Raw genomic sequence first — 24,315 nt, 5'->3', positions numbered from 1 at the left:
TCAAGATCATTGTCAAGTTATATAGAAAGGGCAGGCAAAACAGATGTGGATATTTGTTGGGTGTCAGGAGACTGTATACTCCTATGAGACAGCTGACAACATACAGGTGGTGGTGTCCCCAAAGTATCTCTTGTCTTTGACCCCTCCAAATCTATCTCTTTATTTGCAGACCATATAATTTAATCCCCAAACTGACATTCCCATGCTTCCTCTATAAAACTGGCTAAGCGATGAGGCTGAGGAATCTTTATTCCTGGCCCCTTATTGCCTTTGAGAACTTAGGTCCAGAATCTAGTCCAGTGCCTGGCAGTAAATATTTTCTGAAGGAATGAGTGAATTTGAAGGTGAATTAAGAGAATCCACAGCACAAATAATAGATCCAGAATCAGGGGGGGCCTGATCTATGTAGACTAGTCAGTTTGTTCACTTTGTACAAGCTTCTTCACTTGAGCATTTTTGTCCATTGTTCATATGGGACTGTATGTGTGTGCACATACCATCAAGTTAGTTCAATGCAGAAGTATTGAATGAGAGCTCCATAAACTCTTTAACCTGGAATTTGATAATTTTATTTATATGGAATCCCAAATTCCTAATTTAATTCCACTTATCTTTCTTTGTCTTCTTTCTTGAATTGCAATCAACAAATCCCAAATCGGCCCCAAAATCTTAAGGATGATTATCTGCCTAAAACATCCTAGCCCTTCGGCAAGCTAGATTCCAGAGGGAAGAGGACTAAATGTAAAAAGACTGAATTGAAAAAAAAAAACAAGACTACATTAGCTATACTTTCTTGGGACTAAAATAAATCCATTTCATAGCATGAAGTTGAAGTGAAAAAAAATTTTTTTTCTAAAAAATCAAATTGGCCTTTACTGTAGTTTGTCAAGTAGGGGTAATGGAAACTGTACAGCTGCTCATACTTTATTTAAAGAACCAAGACTTTCTTGTTTATTTTCTTACAAGGGTTATTTAAATTTGCCACTAAAAATAACAGCACTTTGCTACAAGGTCAACACAGATTTATGTGGTAATGAAAATAAGCAAAGACTTTTATGCTTTTAAAGACAAAACTTTCTGATAATACTTGAATATGTCTTGATAATAGTTATTCATTGGAAATCTCAAATAGAATAATATAAAACTTTATTTCATTTGATTATTTTCTATCATAAATATTGTTCTTCTGTAATAATTTCCAAAACACTAACTTTTAAACATCTCAGCCACTAGTTATTGAGTTAGTTTTAAGTTGACTATATAGTAAAAGAAGGACTGAATCATGGGACTTGCACATGTGAGGCACATGCTCTGCCACTGAGCTACAACCTCAGCCCAGTTTTGTTCTTTTTTAACAGCCCTCAAATAATACCATTTTAATTCTTTACAATTATCTTCCTTATCCTTTCTTCTCATCAAACTACTCAAAAATCAATCCATATGCTCACCTCTTCCTCACTCTGCACTGAATTTCTGAAACCTTCCAACTGGGCTATTTTCTTCACCATACCACTAAAACTGCTGTTACTAAGGTCAATATTTCTTTATTTTGAATTTGATGACCTTTTATCAATTTTCATGATGCCTATATGGCACTAACAAACAATGTTCATCCACTCTGAAAGTTTCCCTAACCTGGTTTCCATCAAACGACACTACTCTGATCTTTCTTAATGAAACTTCCTGTTTCCTTCTGCTTCTGTTTATTCTACATCCTTCTAAATGTGAACATTCACCAAGGTCCTGACCTTGTCTTCAGTGTTTTTCTCATCTCATTCTATAATTAGGCCCTCTAAATGAACTCATTCTTTTGCATAATTTCAAGTACTCTATGAGAATGACTCCAATATTTTATTACTTTCCAGCCATCATCTTTCTCAAACTCGTAGTCACACCTTTCCAACTGCAAATCTCTACTTGTATGCCCTGGTTTGCACTTGAATTTAAATAAGCCATCTACTCATGCATCAAAAAAACATTTATTTATTTAGAAAATCACTACATTATCACTTTACTCTGAGCAGTAAGAATTAGAAGTCAATTATTGTTTATTCCTTTTGTTAGAAATTTTAAACAGTTCTATTCTAAAATGGAGCTCTACAAAGTATATTTAACTTTTGACAGACCTATCAATAAATGAGGTGAACAGTTCAGAAATAAAACTGCAAATACTTTGACTTGGCCTCAAAATTCCACCAAGTTGAATACAGAAATCTTACATGACTTGAAACAGTTATTGTAGTAGGAACAATCTCTGTAGCTTGAGAAAAGTTTAAGAAAAATGTTCAATGCCATAATCTGCAACGTGCAATCTGTCTTTTCATTATAAGTTTTACAAAGGATAATCACATTAATCACAAGAAATAAAAATTGCAACATGCTTTCACTAAAAAATGGACAACGATTAATTCTTAACGTTCCAACTTCAAGTATTTCCAAGAAATCTTTGTGTGTGTGTGTGTGTGTGTGTGTGTGTGTGTGTGGTGCTGGAGACTGAACCCAGGGCCTTCTGTATGTGAGGTAAGCACTCTACCAACTGAACTATATCCCCAGCCCCCAAGAAATCTTTTGTTTTTGTATTGGGTATTGAACTCAGGGGCACTCAACCAATAAGGCACATCCCCAGCTCTATTTTGTATTTTATTTAGAGACAGGATCTCAGTGAGTCGCTTAGTGCCTCACCATTGCTGAGTCTGGCTTTGAACTCTCAATCCTCCTGTCTCAGTCTCCCGAGCTGCAGGGATTACAGTCGTGCATCATAGTGCCTGGCCCAAGAAATCTTATTACATCAAACTGTGGTCCTTTTTGCAAATATGCATATAGAATTCAGCCAATTACCTCAATTACTGGGAGAGAGTCTAAATACTTTTCCTCCTAATTTTTTTTCCAGAGCAATCTTAGTTTTCATAATCCAAGAAGTCAGGTTCTATATTTTCCTCCCAGAATTTTTTCTCTTAGAGCTATTTCACAATGTGGTATCTCATTTTTCGTGCCAATAGCCCCTATTTGGATGCTCTCTCTCTATTCTAGGCAATATTTTTACATAATTTCTCTGCTTTTTCTTCATTAACCTTGAAGTATAATTCTAAGACTTCCTTACCTAACCATATAATTCAAGGAAAAAAAAAATCAAATCCATTTCTGTAAATAAGTGATTTTCAAAGAATAAATAGATACTGATTAATGACATCTAGACATAAATTATTTAGATAAGATTTTGTTAGATACTTTGGGTTTTCATGAAACCTAGGAGTGACTGACTTTTGAAAGTGTATACCTGCCATGTGGCTGATACTTCTTCCAAGTAGTCCCTGACATTTGGACAGTGTTAAGGATCCCCTGGGAGTTAGAATTTAGTTCTCAAATTCAACTTTTTGGTAGAGTCAGATTAAATCCCAAGTGAGATATACACTTCTCTCTTAATCTCCCCATATGGAGCTTAATCATAGTCACACAATTTCTAAGTGGATACAACAATATGTTAAACAAAACTGACTCTTCAATTTCAGCTTAAAAATCAAATCATAATCAGACTGGACAATAAGCAAATGCTTTGTCACAGTGTCCTCATAATATTTTTTTTGGTACTGGGGATTGAACTCAGGGGCACTCGACCACTGTGCCACATCCCCAGCCCTATTTTGTATTTTATTTAGAGACAGGGTCTCACTGAGTTGCTTAGTGACTTGCTTTTGCTGAGGCTGGTTTTGAACTCATTATCCTCCTGCCTCAGCCTTCTGAGCTGCTGGGATTACAGGAGCGTGGGACTGTGCCAGGTTCCTCATAATATTTTTATTATTTGCCTTTCAACATCCTATTAAAACACATTGCACGAATTCAGTCTGGTATATGTTTGGCCTTCCTCTTAGACTTGTCACACTTCATATTTAGTCCTTTTAAAACTCACCAGGTTCCATAATTTTTGGTAATGAATTTTGTGGCAATATTTGTAGAAGTTTCCTTCTATTAAACCATTCAAATTGTCTGACATGGTTTAGATATTAGGTGTCCCCCAAAGCTAATGTGTGAGACACAGAAAGACATTTCAGAAGTGAAATAATTGGGTTATGAGATCATTAACTTAATTAGTATATCAATCCCTGATAGGTATTAACTGGGTGATAACTGTAGACAGGCAGGGTATGGTGAGAGGAGGTAGGTCATTGGGGACATGCCTTTGGCGTACATATTTTGTCCTGGTTGAGCAGAGCTAGTTCTCTCTGATTCCTGGTGTCATGTCCCCAGCTGCTTTCCTCTGCCACTCTTCTGCCATGATGTCTTGCCTCAACTCAGTTCCCAAGGAATGGAGTCTGCTATCTAGGATCGAAGACATCTGAAAACCTGAGCCCCCAAATAAACTTTTCCTCCTGAAACTGTTCTTGTCAGGTCTTTTGGTCACAACAGCAAAAAAGCTGACTAAAACACTGTCATTTATATTTGGTTTATGAGAATGAAGAAATGCAAGTAAAGCTTTTAGTGACCTACTCAAATCTCACAGGCAAGAACCAATAATACATACCTCCTCCTTAAAGGTATATGCTCTAGCTTAAAATCCCTTCTAAAAACAACTGTCTTACCTACTTTTTGTTAGATTACCTTACAGGATCAAGTATATTGGGATAAAGGTACATGTTCTGCATTCTAACTAATAATATATACTGAACTATCATAACTTTGATTTTCTGCACCGAAGAATTCTAAGTTCTGTACTTGATGTAACAGACCACCAGAATTATCCTTGATATGACTGAAAACCAACTAATAAAGAAATATTTTTCATGATTTTCCAAGTTTGTCATAAAGGCAGTATTGTAATTACTTACAAATTAGTTTCACAGCCACATTCAAAGTGGGTAATCAGTGAATATCAAATAAATAGGTATGCAAACATAGGGGTTAAGATCATGAGTTGCAGAATTAAGACAAATTTCGAGGAAGGTGCTTCACTAACTTTGTGACCTTTTCACCCCTCTTAGCCTGTTTACTCTTACTAAAAAAGGATAGTAAGTGTGCTGACTTCACTAAATTGTCATAGAAATTAAATGGTAAAATATGTGGATAACTCTGCTAAGTACTCCAGGAATGATAGCTCTTAAAATTATTATCAACTAAAGTTGACAAACCATTGCCATGAGAAATTAAAGTGAGATAGTTTATCATATTTTTAATAATTAATTTTCTATCCTTGTATTCCTTCTAAATCAGCATTTGTGTATTCAAGTATCATACTGGAAAAAATGGTTTCCAATACTATACTACTACTATTTAATATATATTTACTGTTATAACTTGTTTTCTTGAGATTGCAGGGCCTCATGCATGCCAGTCAAGCACTTTACCACTGAGCTATATTCCCACCCTTTACTATTAAAATTTTAACTTTGAGAAATATGCCAGCCTTATGATGAAACAACTGTGAGAGGTGGTGACAAAATAGACAAAATTTTATCATGTAGTAACCGTTAACCAGGATGAATATTCTTTGGTGTTTAAAAGGTAAAGTTCTATTTGTCTTGACTCATTGTTGGAAATCCCCCAAGCAGAAGTGTTTGACTCCACCTCAACTCTTTAATAGGGTGTAATTTCCAGGAAGACTAAGTAAAAGAAACAAATCACAAAGACTAGAGTCCAAAACCATCGTTTATAAGTTACAGCAGTACCACATTCCAATTTAGAAGATTTACAGAACCATAAAAAGCTTTCTTTAAATCATGTTGGTGTATAGCCACAGAAAGACACTTTTCAGAGAAGCAAATGAAAGTCATAAAAGTTTCACAGTCAGAACAACCTGGATTGTAGTCCCAGTTCTGCCATTTTTGGCTCTTTGATCATAAACATTATATCTAATATTTCTTCTGATTCTCAAAAATAACTCCTCCAATTACATAAAATAGATATAATATTAGAACTTACCTAAGAGGTTTATTGAGGGTTAAATTAAATGAGATAATGTATATGAAGAAGTTGGCATGGTGCCTGATATAGTGAGGCATGAACAAGTATTAGCCTTTACTATGAATATAATCAAACCTTGATTTAGCCATGCTAATGAAAGAGTGGTGCAACAACAACAACAACAAACCTAGCAGCAATGAATACTTTAAACATGTAGTCTGAATTTGTCATGATATTTTTAAACTTAAGTTAAGTTTGAATTTCTGCCTGGTGTTCTGGCAACTTGCAAAACTCAAACTAATATATCCAACATATGAAGCACTGGGATAGAAAACAATTCACTTGTTTAAAATTCTTCCCTGGTGGCCAATTGTAAAATGTCAGCTTTGTCTCTCATATTAATAAATAGTCATCATAAATGAGCTACTCCTTCTCTCTAAAAGTACTTTTTAAAATCTTGGTCTGGATTAGAGTACATAATTAAGTTCCTGATTTAAAAGACCTCTTGATGGATAGCAAAGTAGAACTGAAAGCAAACAGATGGTCATATAGTTACTAACAGATTCTCTCTGAAATCTATTTATTAGTAAGAAATGGAATGCATAATGCACCTATCATAAATCTGTTAAAGCATAAAATATTCCTACAGATACATAGCTGATTGTGTAATACATATTTTAGAAAAGATATTAGAGATTAGCCACAGAAGATTAGAACTTTCAATCTGATTGTGCCTGAGCTTTACTTTTCCCCAGGTCAACTTAGGGGGAGGGTTCACCCTAAGGTTTATTGATGATAAGCCTTCATCGACAAAGTAGCTAATCTATGTGCTAGAGATGAATCCACTTTACCCTTCTCTCCTACCACATTAGGAAATTTTTAGTATACTTCTACAATACATTTTTCCCCAGAGTTATTTGACTTTTAAACATTTTTTTCAATGCCCAATAATCACCATGATTGATACCAGTATTTCCCAAGCCTCTTTAAATTGGGTTACATTATTTCAAAGGTTCTGCCATTGTTACTGTGAAATTTAGGAATTCAATCAAACAATGGGCACCAAACTGAAGGTACTCATCTTCAGATTCTGCATGCCATGTGAAAGCTATCATTCTCCACTGTCTGAGGTATTCTAAAACCATTTCTACTCATTTGGTAAAACATTTCTTATTTTGGTCTACTTAGTAATTTGTGAATACCTTTACACAGCATTCAAACAAAGCTTGGCAGATATAACAAAGACCAAAGCACACAAGAAATCACTGTTCAATTTATAAAAATGGACAGAGCAACAAAACATTATGTCACCTAAAACACAATCTCTTGAGAATCACATAATGAAAAACCTTGGATTCCTCTTTTATATCCATATTACTGGAATGAAGAAAACAAAGTGACTCATGATTCTATGATTAAGTGTGTTCATTTTATTCACTTGTTTTTTATAATTTGTCCACAGAGTATCATCATAGAAGAAAATTATTTGTTTAATGTAATATATGCATTATTAAGCTACAGCCAGATTTTGTATTATAAGTTACAAAATAGATCATTTTACAAGCTACTCTATAAATAAAATCCTCTGAAATGATCTATCTACCACAATCTTAAAATTTCCATACCAAGGCACACATAGAAAGCATAGACATAAATCGGAGATCATTATGCATTTGGGTGAAAGAAGGATGGGAAAAAAAAACTCCAAGGCCAATTAAAATTCTTCAATACATCATCACTTTAATTCTAACCAAAGGTCAGTATTGGTTTTTATTAAAAGTTACCACAGTTTATTAAGTCCTATAGGCATTGGGCTTTCTATTCCTTTCCCCATAAGTATAAAATTACAAGTTATTAAAATCTCAAAATACAAATTGGGGCATATATTTCCACTGTGTTACAGAAGGTCAAATAATTCAGAACGAGCAGAAATCATTTAATATGGACAAACAACTTGAAAGCTACATTCCTGCTAAATGTTTTCCATCAAGAGATACTATTAAGGATTGAATTTTCACATCTAAACTATAAAACACCAGTTTATAGATTAGCCACAGAAGATTAGAACTTTCAATCTGATTGTGACTGAGCTTTCATGTCTTCTCTAGCTTTCTGGCTTTGGGTGAACAGTTATCTACCTCCCCCACCCCCACTTACTGACATTCACCTTTAGACACACTCTTCCTCCTCTACACTAGCTCCCCATTTTACTATTTCCCTGTATGGACCGACAGACCTAGGCCACTCTTCTACCTACTGAACTTCCTCCTTCCCTTACTTCTTATGCTCACATTTATCTCCTCATGCCTACTACTTGCCACATATTACTGTGAGGATATATTTCTGTTGTGTAAGCATGTGCTCTTTGGATTCAAACAGCTTGCATTTGATTCAATCTTTGTGACATATAAGCTATATGATGTTGAGTAAGTTGTTTAACATTAAACCTGCATTTCCTTCTTTGAAAAACAGAAATAATCATAAGACTACTCTCAAGAAAATATAATATATGCCCAACACACAAGTGTTCCAACTGGCTAGTTATTATCTATCAAGAATTCATCGCAAAGACCAATGTACTTACATTCATTTCTAAACTTCTGATAAGTGCTAATGCTCTCTACTGGGGCAGAATTAGGTACATGTTTGAAAAATTTTTCTATTTTTCATATTGCGCTATGAGGTACAGGAAGGCTTGGGCTACAATTCAAATTAAGTTAAGATTGTTTTGTCAATACCACAGATCCAGATCCACCCCTGCCCAATAAAAGATGTAATATTGCTTATTTTTATGACATCCTGTAGAAAGAGTTAGAAAGCAATCAGATATTAACAATCCCAAACTAAAAGACATTAAATATTCTTCAGACAACTACACTCAGTCACTTATAGGAGTATCTCACTTTATGCAGTTATTGGGTTCCATCAGGATGTTTGCCCCAAATTTTCTTTGTAATGTTTTAGTATAATTTGAAAGTACTATAAGATTATAATAAAGCAAAGATTATTTTGGCAGTATAATTTTGATAACAGGCTCATATTAACAGTAATAAAAGCAAAATGGACAAATATTTAATTATCCATGAGAAAAGAACTAAAAACAAACAGCATAAACTGTCTTTTGCATACTCTTCTACAAAGTGGTCCAATAAAGGAAATTTAAGTGTCAGTCACTTCTAAGACTCTCAGACATTTAAGACTTAAGAAAGAAAGAGGTGCAGTTGTTCCAATTTGAATGGAAATTTTGAAAACAGTTTCTTCCTGAATCTACTTCTGAGGGAGGGGTAGAAGAGAGAGAAAGCAAAGAACAAATAGCAGTGTTGAAAATGGATGACCCCAAACTAACTGCCTGATCTGCTCAATCTAATTAGAGGTTTAACTAAAGGCATTAAGCTGGTCTAATTATTCTATTACATTGAGACTCTGAGCAACTCAAATTTTACTTTGAAATATCAGTATATAGAAAATAGTAAGGCAAGAGGCTTATAAAATGGGGTCCAAAGGAAATATAAAATTGTCTTTTTTTCACCTGAACCTTGCTCAAAAAATATGATTAAGTTTTCTGATATTTCAAAACTGTCTAAACACACCTACACGTGGTGGCCTGAGAAGACAAAGTTCAAGGTTCTTGGATTTCACATATCCTGTGGTTCAATTCCACCTCCCTTAGATATTAATATATACAAAACAAAATCAAACAACCACAACTCAGAATCCATCCGTTACTCTAAAGTTCAAGGAGAAGGAGAGGTTTTCTACCTCCTACATTCAGAATCCACACATCTGCTCTTCCCACTTTTGGCTTTTCTCTTGAGTTTTAAAGATAGACATTCATTTAACATGGTAAAAAAAACTCAGCTTTCACCTCATTTTAGACTGTTCTTCCCAGAACTACTGAAAGTTGTTATTCTAAATAATTAGCAAATGGATTTGGGGGAAATGTCCTATCATCTGAAAGACAGAAAATCAGCCTACAACTTCAGAAGAAGCCACTCGTTAGTTTCATTTGCAGTTCTAAATATATTTAAAGTAGTTGTGAAATGTTAGAAGTAAAATCTTTTGAAAGAAAAAAAAAGTCAAAATAAGAAACAATATAGAAGGGGGTCATGTTCCATGTCACATTGAAGTTTGGGAGGAAGAGATAGTCTGGGAGGATAGGGAGATGGACCCCTGGATAACTTCCTGGGCAGTAGAGCACAAACAGCACCTGCAGATATTTGCTAAGAAACTTACAAAAAGGCTAGTTTTAAAGCAGGACCTACTTGACTGGGGTCCATGCCTCTCCAAAGAAGGAAAAATGCCTGATTGATGTTTTGATTGGACTAAAGGCTGCATGAATACCTCCTGGACACTGAATGCTTTACCCAGGATTGGGTAGGGGGCAGACTTTCTTAAACCTATAAAAAGCCCTAGAAAATAGCCACTCTTCAGTATTTCATTTTTGGGACCCCTTCCTCTTTGTGAACTCTGCTATTACTCTACTAAATCCTGTAACTTAGCTCTCACCTTTGTGTCCATGGATTTTATTCTTCAAATTCATGAGGCAAAGAGCCCAACCCCATGCTCTATGCCACAACATTGTTAAAAATAAACAACTTTATATTTTTGTCCCCAACTTCCTCCCTCATTTTGTCTAGTTCTAAACAGGCATTAAACTGAAGTTAAACACCTTCTCTTACATACTCTTAACTCTATTACATAGGGTTCTCGCTCTCAAAATAATCCCAATGTCTCAACAGGCCTCCATTCAATCCCCATTAACAGCATGTGTACCCTCATCCTTTACAAATCTGCAGTCCTACTCTTGTCTTAGTAGCATATTTGTCAAATATCTCACGCCTGAAACTCACCAGTGTGTGATTTTACTTGACTTCTTCGCCTAACCCTAAAGACCCAATACCACCGTCTCCCATCTGCCCAAACTCGGTATCTTCCTTTTTCCTTCAGAGGAGAAATGTGGCCCCAACGTCATAAACGCAATCAAAAAGCTAAACTCCAAGTAAAAAATGAAGTCGATGCAACAAAGGAAAAGGGAAGAAGGGGGGTGAGGTGGGGGATGCGTGTGTCTTCCAAAGGAGAAGCTGCCAGAGGAACTTCTGCAATTTAACGGTTCTGGGCAGAAGAGGACTAGTGTGTAACAAAACAAGAAAGGTGGGTTCCCCACTCTCCTTACCGCGGTAGAGCCAGATGAAGATGCAATGTATACACGAATCACCATCCTGGGAACAGTCGCTGGAGGTTGTTTGGGTCCTGGAAAGAGCTGCGGAGCAGCTGCAGCAAAGGCTGAAATCCAGCAAGGGGCCAAACCGAGGTTGGAAGAGGCGGGTGGGGGAAGGTGGAAGGGGAATTCGACAGAGCCCCGCCTCCACCCTTAGCTGCTTTCAATGGGCTCAGAGCGCGGCAGTCCCTGCCCCAAACCCCGGAAGGCACACGTCGTTTGCATCATTTCTAATTTTTTTTTTAAATAGGGAATCTCGAATAGCACCGCGAGATCTGTTGAAACCATTGTTGGTGGTGGTTTTTTTTTTTTTTTTTTAATTCTTATTCCCTCTTCGCGTAGAGGGGGGAGGAGAAGGAGAAAGAAAAAGGAACAGAAAAAGAGATCACTTGAATTGAATTCCATCGTAATGAAGGACTTTTTCCTGTGGAGACTAAAAGTTTTACGCGCGTAACTTCCTGCTCAGAAATGTAAGCAAATCAGAAGGTAGATCTTCATTGAGAAAGTAAACTGTGTTGAATCCAGACACTAGTAAGAAAATCCATATTCTCAAAAGGTTTACTCATTTTAAGATTTCTATCATGTATTGGATTTTTTGATGTTAGCTAGTTGCAGGTATTGGGCACTGTAAGTACTGAGACGATGTCCACAGAGGGTTAAAGAGAAGTTGAAGGTTTTCCTAAGCTCCGGAAAAGCAGGATTGCTTTCCTTTTTCAGTTTTGTGTTTTGTTAAAATCGGGGATCGTGTAGGAATTTGCTGGGGGCCTGTTTGACAAACCCCAAAACAAAGGATAAAATTGCAAAATTTTTAAAGAGAGAGAGAAAAGAGAAGAAAATAATGTGTAAAAAGGTGTTCTGTTTTACTTTTAACTGATTGATAAAAAAGAGTTGGAAGCATATATTGCTGGAGATGTTGAAATAGTGAGAAGAGATGGTTATTTGTATCTCCAGGGAAATGAGCAAACAATTGGTAACATCCAAGGAGGGACCATACACTTCAAAATGTAGTTTTGAATTCCCAGATTATGTCAAATGAACAAAGAAATGTGCATGATGAATTACAGTGGAGAGAGGAAACTGTCACCTGTCCTAATTTTCTTTTTTTACTTTTTCTTTGCAAATTTTCCTTCCTTTCCATTCTAGTGGTATACAACCTTTTCCCAGGCTCAAAAATTGCAGTAGCTTCCTAATTGTTCCCTTCCCACACTTTCTCCCCTCTCCAAACTACTTCAAATATGAATTCCAAATTAATGTTTACATACGATCCATATCAAAACCTTGAGAGATAGGTACTATTTTATCAATTTTAGAGTTAAGAAACTGAAATTCAGAAAAACAAGTTACTTTTCCAGAGTCGGGACTCCAACTCAGTTCTACCAAACTCCAAAGACCACCGTCTTATGTGTCATTGTCACACACTACCTGGAACAGGAAAAGTACTCAAAACATTTTAGCAGGTTTCCTTCCTAAAATACAACTTTTATATATCTCTGAAAACAATATATGTTGGAATGCTTAATATAGCTCTCCACTGAATAACAAAATCTAAATTGTATTTCTAAAGAGCCCCCATTATAATTTGACACTATACTATTCACACAATCTTATCCATTGCTCCCTTAAATCTACTTTCTTATATAATTATTGTTGACGTCTTACTGTAATCATCATACTCATTTCCACTTTCATGCACTTGCTCTTTCTGTCCTTCATCTCCTTCATCTTCTCATACCCTCCCCCTCATGCCCTTTTCTGACCTCTCCACCTACCCAACTCAACCTTTTCTAGACACAATTCAAAATCTTTATAATCAGTGAAGTCAAGGTGATATAACCACCCTCATTGCCAGCATCAGGGCTAGTCCTATTGTGCTTCCTAGCCCACGAGACAGGAAAATCTTCCTTCTGATTTTGATTTGACAAAATGGACATAATTTTCTTATGCAAACCATAGTACAACCTCCCTCCCTTTAGTGGACCACATGCACACTCTTTTGACCTGTAGTTTCTTTTAGAGATGAAAAAAATAAAGAAAAAAAAAAGAAGACCCCCTTCTACTAATCTACAAACTACAAGATGAAATCATCCTCAGAGAATTGAATGACAGGAGTAGCAGGGAGTCTGGTGAGGCTTACCCAGAGCATTGAGGAATGGGAAGATGATTTCTGGTCTCTTTTTTCCATTTTTTTTTAAACGGGGAACTGAACCCAGGGACACTCAACCACCAAGCCACATGCCCAGCCATTTTTATTTTTTATTTTATTTTTATTTTATTTTTTATTTTAAGGTTTTGCTAGGTTGCTTAGGGCCTCACTATATTGCTGAGGCTGGCTTTGAACTTGTGATTCTCCTGCTTCAGCCTCCCAAATTGCTGGGAATACAAACATGCACCACCATGCCCAGCATGAATTTATTTCTTTTAAATAAAGATGTATTAATCTAAGATAATTATCCCCAATAAATTGATTTATAAATGAAGTCTGCTGGTCCTTGTTAACAGGACTTGGAATGCATTTTGTTGAAGGGAACTTTACAAATATGTCTATCCTAAACATTGACATTATGTAACAGTGGTCCACTTCACATTTTGAATATAACCCTGGCTGCTGTTTTTCTTTTCCTCTTCTCCCACTCCTAATCCCTAACCTGGGGGCAAAGAATAAGATTGCCTTGAGTTATCTGTCCTTGAGCACATACCCATTACTGGGAGGAGATGTCACAAGAAAGTCTAGGAATTGACTAGTGAATTCCAACATACTATCAGAGCGCACCTGGGACTCCCCTGTCAGGGCACACCTGGAATGTAGCCTTTGAAGAGCTTCTTTAATTAAAAGCCTTCTGTTTTCCCTGATTGGCAGAACCACAGCAACTGGGACTAGATTCCCCTGTGATTCCCCTTTGCTAGCAAAGCAATAAACCTTTTTCCTTTTTCTCAAAACCGGGTCTTCGTTATTGGATTGGCATCAAGAACAAGGACTGAACTTCCAGTAACAATTATAGGTAGCATTAGACCACTTCAACCATCCCTAGAATGGATATTCTGGAATGGTCATTTCTGCTTCATTTAAATTTTTCATAGAACAGTGCCCCACAAATCAAAAGTAGAATGGTTCAAAAGGTTTTCAGACAACATTTGTGACTTACTACCATAGAAAATGTATTTATTAATAAAATACTAATAGTTTCTAGCATATTAAAATAAATGCATGCTATATGCAAAGCTAGTATGCACTGATTATTTTAATTACCCAAGCCCACCATGATGGCATGCGCCTGTAGTTCCAGCTAATCTGGAGGCTGAAACAGGAAAATGGCTTGAATCTAGGAATTCAGGACCAGCCTGAGCAATACAGTGAGATTACAGTTCTTGAAAAAATAACTCATTACCCCAGTTTCTGAAGATAACCACTGTTAATATATTGTTGTAAGCCCTTCCTGATCTAGTCAGAGATATGTAAATGAAGGTGTGGAAAGGAGTTTTGAGGATGGGACACAGAAGGAGAAAGTGGATAGATTTTAAATTTTTATTTATTATGAAAAGATATTTTGTAAATAACTTTTTTTACTTAGAAAATATATTTTATTTTAAGAATTTTCCTATGTCAGAAAATATGATTCTACAGCATGATTTTGAACAACCTTAATTATTCTATTTTTTAAATGTACCAAAAGTTATGTAAATAGTTCTCTATTACTGAGCATATTACTTGCTTTTAATTGTTTTACATTGTAGAAATGCTGTAGTACATATCAATAAAGTTTTGCCCACACCTCTAATCATTTCTTAGAAATACGTTCCTTGCTGTGGAATTTCTGGAAAACTGTAGAAACACTGCAGTCTATTATTAAAACACTATAATTTGAGCCCACTATTGCCCTTGTCTAGAGAGGAAGAAGAATGTTGCTTTCATTGAAGAATTAGTTGATGTTACCCAAACCTCAAGAACTGGGTTGTGAAGGATTGAGTTGAGGCCTTATGGCTGTTGTTGTAGAAAATAGTTTGAGGGCAGTTCTTAATAGGTCTTACTTCCCTCCCTCCCCGAACTCTTGATTTTCCAGAAGTAAAATTCCCAACATTCTGAAATTTTGAGGTGGGAGGTAGTATTCCCCTGTCCCATAGCCTCCTTGATGGACCAGGTATGCATGTTGGTGATGGTTGTCAACATGAACACAACAGTTTCAAATATGCACATTTTGTTTCCATGTCCTGGATTGTTGGAAGGATTGCTGATATCAGGGTATAAGATAACTTAAGAGAGCTGGACATACAGTGGTAGAATTGGGATGTATGTCATAGGCATAAGTGAACAGATAGAATATAAAAACAACAGAATTGAGCCTCTCTCATGTGGAGGGACTCCATAGAGTAGACCAATATTCTCTGGTAGATATGAGTCATATGGATAGCACAGGATAAGAACTAGTAGATACCTACCATTGAGAAATTCTACCTCATATTTCAATTTCTATCCTTCCCTCCTTCCAAACCTTTTCATTGTACCCACTAGAGTTTCCACTTCACTATGGAAAAAGTAATTTTATTTCCAGTACTTTTTCTGAATGTTCTTTCCACCTCATTACCTTAACTGATAATACTTTCTTCAGGACAGCACTTTCTCTTCTCAAGTAGAGACTGTTTATGTTCTTCCACCCTACTCAGGGTTAGAAGTCACCATGTAATTCATATCATTCCCCTTGCCAAAAGAAGCTGTATTTTCTTGCTCATGATAATCCCTTACTTCCTTGTTTATGTCTTTGATACTTTAAAGTACAGCCTGTAAAGTATCTTCTAACATTTTAAATTGCCTTTAGTGAGAGAATTCTTCCAAATCATCTAGTCCACCATTGCCAGAGGCAGAAATTTACCTATGTTTAAATATATGAGAAAGTAAAATTTTATTTATCCCACAATACAAAAAGACTACAAAATTACAATTAAGAATTTTTTAACAAAATATCTACCAAAAATTACCATGTCAACTTCATAAGATACTAAATTTAGTATTCAAAAACATTTCATTTCATCTGAAAACAATTTAGATTTAAAACTTAATTTTTTTTTCCACATCAGCAGTATTCCCAGGTATTCATAATGGCTACAGAGAAATCACTGTCAAGCATTATTTAAATGAATTGCTTGTGGCCAAATAATTTTAAAGTTAAAAACAAAGTTATAAAAATGTTAACAATGTTAATAGATGTTAATGACTTAAAATTTATATTTAAGTAAGATCGTGAGCACATTTGCATCTTATTATATAAATACACTGTGGAGTGGTCATTCCAAACAAGAATGCCTGGAGTCTTGATCCTCTTCAAAGAACCTTGATTGTTGGATGAACCTCCAACAGTGTCAGTCAGTGATACCCTGGTGCCCACCTTTCTTCTTCCTCTGACAGGTTGCGGACAAGGAATATAACACACAACACATTAACATATAAATATCTAAATTATACATACTCAAAATATACTGTATTTTGAAACCTTCTTGTTGTTCATCGCAAGGGTCAGCAGAAAGTCATTGAGGTGGGGCTAGTGTAAACTAAATACCAGAGACTCATGCTTAATAGTTCTCACCCTGTCTCTGTCACCTACTATCTGGTGATGTGCATCAGAAAGAAGCAACTTTAGGACTGTGCCAGAAGATATCTTGAAAGTATGGTGTTTAGAGTTCTGATCATATCCAAAGCTCTGTGTTCATTGTTAAGGCCACTAGATGGTGCAAATCACCTATGGAAAATAAATGTGCTTCTTCTGGGAAAAGCAAGACAGTATTTTTAACAGCTCTGTACTGAATTCCAGCAGAGGAAGAAAATGTAATTTCATGCATTATCCCTGAGAAGTTATAATAAAATATCTCAGGGAACAACGACTATTTCTAAAATCTTCTGATAATTAGAGTAAGGGCCACTGACCACTCTTCTTTCATTAGGTATCACTGATTACAGAAGAGCAGTGAGTCAATTCAGTTCTCATTAGGAAAAGATGAAATAGGGCTATGGTGGAAGACAATTTCTTGGTTGTATTTCTTCTCAGGCTTGTTTTGAGACCTCTTTCTCAAATACACACACAAAGACACACACACACACACACACACACACACACACACACACACAGAGGATAAACCAAAATGTACCTAAAAGGTCATTCCATCTAACCATTTACTTTCCCATCCAAAAGTTTAATACCATGCTGGGGTTGTGGCTCAGTGGTAGAGCGCTCACTGAGCACATGTGAGACACTAAATTCAATCCTCAGCACCACATAAAAATAAATAAAATAACTAAACTAAAAAAAAATTTAAAGTTAAATACCTGTGAATACCTCCAGTTACACTGAACTCACAATTCCTAGGGCATTCCCACTCCATTTTTTATCAGATCTAAATATGTGAAAAGGTTTTCCTGAGGTTAAACTGAGGTCTATTTCCTTTTATGTCTCTTTGATACTATTAATTCCCAGTTGTAACTTATCTCTTTATTTGTATGGGAAACTTCTGGACTACAGTTTAAAATTTCCAATTTCTCTATTATATCTTAGAGATCTTTCTTCTAAATATGTTTCAGTTTTTCCTTTTCCCTCTTTTAAAAGGGGTGGTCCCCAGAAATATAGTGTGACTAGCATCATGTGTGGGATTCTCTCTCTAGGTCTTGTGCCCCTCTTTTAGCACCCCATTTGGTGTGGAGTTGTATTTCTTCGTGATTTTATTTTACATTTCCCTAATCATTAATACACTGTATACCTTTTGTTTTTTCCTTCAATCTTATATATTTTTAAATTTTTGTTAACAAGTATTAGGTGTCCCTATCGATGGAGTTTCAGTATGATATTCCCATACATGTATATAGCATACACTGACCAAATTCAAACATCATTTTCATACCCTCCCCCCAACAACTTTCCCAATCTCCAGTAATCCCTGTTCTACTTCCAAGTTGACTTTTTTACCTTTCACATATGAAAGAAAACACGTGGTACTTTTCTTTCTGTATATGACTTATTGAACTTAATGATTAGTAGTCTCATACATTTTGCTGCAAATTACAAGATTCCATTCATCTTTATAGTTGAAAAATAGCCTACTGTGTATAAATACCATGTTTTTAATCCATTCATCCATTAATGGGCACCTAGTCTGATTCCATATCTTAGCTATTGTGAATAGTGCAGCAACAAACATGGGCATGTAGATTTATCTTTGGTATGCTGATTTCATTTTCTCTGCTTATATACCCACAAGTAGGAGATACTCATTAGGTTCTTGTCACTGTGACAAAATGCATGAGACAAACAACTTAAAGGAAGGAAGATGTGATCTATTTTGGCTCAAGATTTCAGAAGTTTCAGGTCAGGTCAGCTGGTTCCATTGCTTGGGGTCTGAAATGAGGCAGAACATAATGACAGAAAGGCATAGTGGAAGAAAGCTGCTCACTTCCTCACAGCTTGGAAGTAGTGAGAGAGGAAGAAAGAGTCCGGGGATAGAATATACCCTTCTAAGCCCCCTTGTCACCTACTTCCTACAACTAGACCCCACCTTCTCTAGTTCCCACCACCACAATGTCATTAATCCATTGAGGAGGTCAGAGCCCTCATGATTCTGTCACTTCCCAAGAGCCCCTCCTTTGAACATTGCTGCCCTGGGGACCAAGCTTTCAACAAATGAGCCTATGGGGTACATTCCAGGTCCAAACCATAACAACTGTATCATAAGTTAGATCTAGTTTTAGTTTTGATGAACCTCCATACATACTGTTCTCTCTAATAGCAGAACTAATTTATATTTCCATCAATACTGAAGAAGAGTTCCTTTTTCTCCAAATTATCATTAGCATTTTTAAAATAATAAACATTCTTACTGGAGTAAGATAATTATCTTATTGTGATTTTAATGTGAATTTTCCTGATGACTAATTATAGTGAGAATTATTTTCATATATTTGTTGGCCACTTGCATTTCTTCTTTTGAGAAGTGTCTATTTGCATCAATTTTTAATTGGATTACTTTATCTGTTTGTTATTAAGTTTTTTGAGTTCTTTATATATTCTGGATATTAGCCCCCTGTCAGATGATCAGTTGGCAGATGTTTTCTCCCATTCCATAGCTTATCTCTTCATTCTGCTAATGGTTTCCTTTGCTGTAAAAATCTTTTTAGTTTGATGTAATCCCATTTGTCAACTTTTGTTTTCTGTGCTTTTTGGATTCTTATAGAAAAATCATTTCTTTCCTGATATCACAACCATAGTAACTAAAACAGCCTGGTATTATAGTATAAACAGACACATAGACCAGGTGACATAGAACAGAGATCCCAGAAATATACCCATGCATGCATCTTTAGCCAACTAATTTTCCTTTTATTTCTTTATGTTTCTTTCTTCTTTTTCTGTTTTGGTGCTGGGAGTTGAACCCATGACCTCACACATGCTGGGCAAGTGTTCTACCACTAAGGTACATCCACAGCCCTAGCCAACTGATTTTCAACAAAAGGACTGGGAATATGCATTTGAGAATGCATAGTGTAGGCAATAAGTAATGCTGAGAAAACTGGATATGTACATGGAGAAGATGGAAACTTGACTCTCACCAAACACAAAAATCAACTCAAAATGGATCAAAGGCCTAAGTGTGAGGCCTGATACTCTGAAACTACTATAAGAAAATATTGAAGATATACTTCAAGATATTGGTTACAGGCAATGTGCACCTTTTCATTCATACACACACACACATACACATACACACATTTCTGTTTGAATATTTTCTTTGGTAGTATACTGGCTCAGAACTTTTGCATACTTTTCTATTTGTTTGTCTTTCTTCATCTCTATTCCTAAGAGAGGCCTTTTCTCTTTATGTGCTTCAAATAACTTCTTCAAGCCTCAAGTTGGTCTTCGTACTTTTTTTAATGACATAACTTTATGTGGTTCTTAATTTCAAGATAGTAAAATATATCAATATTTTCCATTATGATTAGTGCTTTTTGTGAATTGTTTAAAATTCTTTCCAGACCCAGAGGATATGAAGATATTTTATTTATATTCATTTAAAAAAGTTTTATTGTAGTACTTTTTATTTTGAGATCTGCAATCCATCTACAATTGATTTCTGTGTAAGATTTGAAATATGGGTCAAGTTCTGTTTTGTTTTTTCCAAATAGGACTCCATTATTCTAGCACTTGTTATTGAAAGAAAAATCCATTTCTCACTACTTTGCAATAACCTCTCTGTCAAAATGAAGTGATTATATGCGTGCAAGTCTCTTTCTGGTCTCTATTCTGTTCTGTTTGTCTATGTATCTACGTGTGTGCCATTGCCACACTATTGTAATTACTACAAATTTAAATATCCTAAAATCCGATACATCAAATTCCCATACTTCATTCTTTTTCATAAAGTGTCATGGCTGTTCATACCCTTTGTAGTTTCTTTTTAAAATTTAGTATGTAAAACTTCAATATAGAAATACTATTGATTTTTATAAAGTGACCTTATATCAGAAATTTTTCTAAAAATATGTTAATACTAATAATTTATTATATATTCTTTTATATTTTCTTTTTGCAGTTTTGTTTCCTATGAAAAATGGAAGTTCTGTTTTTTTCATTTTCAACATTATACCTTTTATTTATTTTAATTTCCTTGTTATAGTGACACCTCCAGAACAATTATTCCTCTTACTATTGTTGTGTACAAACAACTACAAAGCTTAGTGGCATGAAATAACAATATTATTGGGTTTCAGATTATGTGATTCAGTAATTCAGCCAGGTCACAGTGGTAACCACTTGACTTGTCTCTAACTACCACCTCAGCTGGAAAACCTTCAAAGCCTGATGGCTAGAGGTTGAAACCATCTGTAGACTCCTTTATTCATGTTTCTGGTGTCTGTTCCAAGATATTTCAAACAGTAGGCTCAGCTGTAAATGTTGACTGGCGTGCCCACATGTAGCTTCACTGTGTCACTTAGGCTTTCTCATGATATGGCAGCTTCAGTTATTTGTTCTTCTCATATTTCAGCTCAGAGTCCAGTACACAAGACAGAAACTGTGTTTTTATGACCCTACCTTAGCAATCTCTTACCATCACTTCTCCAAAGAGCTATACTGCAGAAACAAGGGAAACAAGACTTAAAGAGACCACAAAGTTACCTTTAAGATGACATAGCTTCAAAAGCAGAGGTAATTTATTATTGAAATAAGATAATATCATTTGGAGTCTCATTATGAGTACAATAGTTACATCTCGGTGTAGTTACTTGATCTAAAATAATCTTGTTTATTTCACTTACCATGAGATTATTCAAAACAACCAAAAGTCAAATGTTATCTCTGATATGTGGATGCTAATATACAACAAGGGTGCAGGCAGAGGAAGAACAGAAGTTCATTGAATTAGACAAAGGGAAATAAAGGAAGGGAGAGGGATAGAAATAGGAAAGACAGTGGAATGAATCTGACATACTTTCCTATGTACATATATCAATACACCACAGTGAATCTCAACATCCTGTACATCTACAGGACTGGGATCCCAATTAGAATAAGATATACTCCATATTTGTATAAATATGTCAAAATACACTCTACTGTCATGTGTAACTACAAAGAACAGATTTTAAAAAGAACAAGTTAAAGGAGAAACAGTTTTTTAAGAAGTTAATTTCCTATTATCATGGTCATTTATCCCAATATTATTTCATCCAGTAGATATTATACAGTACAAAATAATTACAGGTGGGGTTGGGGGTGCACATCTGGGATCCCAGCAACTCCCAGGGAGGCTGAGTCAGGAGGATCACAAGTTCAAAGCTAACCTCACCAACTTAGAGAGGCCCTAAGGACTTAGTGAGACCCAATCTCAAACTAAAAAAAAATTAAGAAAGGCTGTGCATATGACCCAGTTGTTAAGCACCTCTGGGTTCAATCCCTGATACCAAAAAAACAATAATTACACGTTTGATCTACATGTGTATGTGGTTTGTATAAATTACACATAGCCTCTTATAAGTGTGCATTCTAATTCAAAGGATCATGCCCTTCAAAATATATGAGTCATAATCAGTTCTTGATCACTTTTGATATTTATATTAGAAATACATTGTAGAGTTTACTATATGACATTAAATATAAAACTGTCAAAAGCATCCTGTTTAAAGAAAATAGATGTGAATGAAAATATTTTTAAAAAACAGTCAAAATTATGGTTGGGCTAGGTGGCTCAAGCCTGTAATCCCAGCAATTTGAGAGGTTGAGACAGGAAGAACACAAGTTTAAGGCCAGCATCAGCAACTTAGCAAGACCCCATCTCAAAATTAAAAATTTAAAAAGTGTGATGAGGATTTAGCTCAGTGGTACAGTGCCTCTAGGTACAATCCCTAGTACAGCAAGCAACAAAACAAAACAGCCAAAATAAACATATAATAATCAGAGGAGCAGTAATAATATTATTGCTTACTAATTAGAAAAAAAGGAGATAGAAACCATAGAAAGCTAATGTCAATGTGTTGAAAATACAATTAATCAACATAAAACCTTAAAGCCAACAAAAAGTCTCTTATGAATTAATAGGACATAAAGAGGAGCTGGGGTTGTATCTCAGTGGTAGAGCACTTGCCTAGCACATGTGAGGCACTGGGTTTGATCCTCAGCACCACAGGAAAAAAATAAATAAAAAGGTATTGTGTCCATCTACAAGTAAAATATATTTTAAAAAGAAATAAAACATTTTCAGATAAAACAATTTTTCACCACATGAACTGAAATACTAAATGATGCATTTCATGGAAAATAAAGATGAAATGAAAATGAAAGCAGAGATGCAGAAAGTACTGAAGAGCCACCAGAATTATAAATATTTCAGTAAATCTAAAATGAAAAATGACTTTGTAAAACAATGAAATCTTGCAGTTTTAAATATCTATACAATTAAGAGATTTGAGAAAAGTTATAAATTATATATGTAATTACAAACCTTCCCATGAAGTAAATCATAGGCCCAGATTTTTTCTTTGAAAAATTCTATAAAATGTTTATGGAATAAATAATTCCAATTTTGCTTATGTTCTTCCAGATAATTTAAGAAGAGATATAGTCCCCAATCACTTCAAGATCAACTTAGTATTAATTCCAAAGTTTAATAAGTATATTACAAGAAAAGGAATCCAGGACAGTGACACTCTTGTAAAACAGAAGTAAAGTTGCTAAACAAAATACTATCAAACCAAATTCAGTAATATATGAAAGGGTAATTCTTTATGAGACAGTTTGGTTATTCTGTTAAGTAGTGCACTGTGTACCAGTTACTAATCCCAGAGGAGGTCTCCAATCATTTATGCCCACTGTAACTGTGTTTTGAAGTCAACAATGAAAATACAATGCAATCAAGCATTGGATAAAATATAACTTAGCCTATATACAGAAGAAACGACGATCAGCTTCAATGTGTATTTGTTTCCCCTATGGCTAGCAGGTCCTCCCCAGCCTATACAGGATAGATGGTTAAGTACATACTTCTTGTGCCCCAGAGGAAAAACTCTTGACAATGCAGGAGTCTGAAGTACCATATTGAAAGCTGGAGGCATGCCTCAAGACCACTGAAACATATACTTAGTAAAACAAAGGAACATTGATTGAGTCTGAAACAGGGAAACATAGTGCCATTACCAGGCAATAAACTTGACACATGCCATGTGGTCACTCTATTTCTAAGTAAGGAAATATAGGAAATATTCTTCCCTCAAGACCCATTTCTTTAAAAAAAAATATTTGTTCTTTTAGTTATACATAACAGTAGAATTTATTTTGATGTGTTACACAAACATGGAGTACCATTTCCCATTCTTGTGTTTGAACATGATATGGAGTTACATTGGTTGAGTATTCATATATGAATATAGGAGAAAGTAATGTTCAGTTCATTCTACTGTCAAGACTCATTTTCATTGAGTTGGGGGGGGGGCAGGTCAAAAGACTGCAGAAAATAGATTGTCTTTCCCAAAACTAATAATTCATGGTTGGTTCAATATTTAAAAGGATCAGTGTAATTTGCCTCATTAATCAAAGGAGAAAAATCATATGATCATCTCAATAAGAGAAATATAATTTGATAAATTCAACAACCCTTCAAGATTAAAAACTAGCAAACTAGAAATAAGAAAGCTTCCTTAATCTGATCGAAGATGTGTAGAAAAACCTAAAGTGAGC

General features: G+C 35.3%; 2 protein-coding genes and 1 pseudogene across 2 annotated transcripts in view; 1 reads left to right on the top strand and 2 right to left on the bottom strand.

The window, feature by feature from the left end:
- Positions 1–11,318, bottom strand: part of Sh3bgrl (SH3 domain binding glutamate rich protein like) — a 70,913-nt gene extending 59,595 nt beyond the window's left edge. The window contains exon 1 of the mRNA XM_047537612.1: positions 11,069–11,318. Within this exon, the coding sequence (XP_047393568.1) occupies positions 11,069–11,113 (45 nt within the window). The 5' untranslated portion in view covers positions 11,114–11,318. The remainder of the gene's footprint in view (positions 1–11,068) is intronic.
- The window catches only part of LOC124974039 (prickle-like protein 2), a 695,630-nt pseudogene that overhangs the window by 555,650 nt on the left and 115,665 nt on the right, over positions 1–24,315 (bottom strand).
- LOC124974032 (high mobility group nucleosome-binding domain-containing protein 5-like) overlaps positions 11,471–24,315 on the top strand; it is a 63,594-nt gene continuing 50,749 nt past the window's right edge. The window contains exon 1 of the mRNA XM_047537613.1: positions 11,471–11,583. The gene's annotated coding sequence lies outside the window, so the exon portion shown is untranslated. The remainder of the gene's footprint in view (positions 11,584–24,315) is intronic.

The sequence above is a fragment of the Sciurus carolinensis genome, unplaced genomic scaffold (assembly GCF_902686445.1).
Source record: "Sciurus carolinensis unplaced genomic scaffold, mSciCar1.2, whole genome shotgun sequence".
Classification (NCBI taxonomy): Eukaryota; Metazoa; Chordata; class Mammalia; order Rodentia; family Sciuridae; genus Sciurus; species Sciurus carolinensis.
This window is presented reverse-complemented; position numbering and strand designations above follow the sequence as displayed.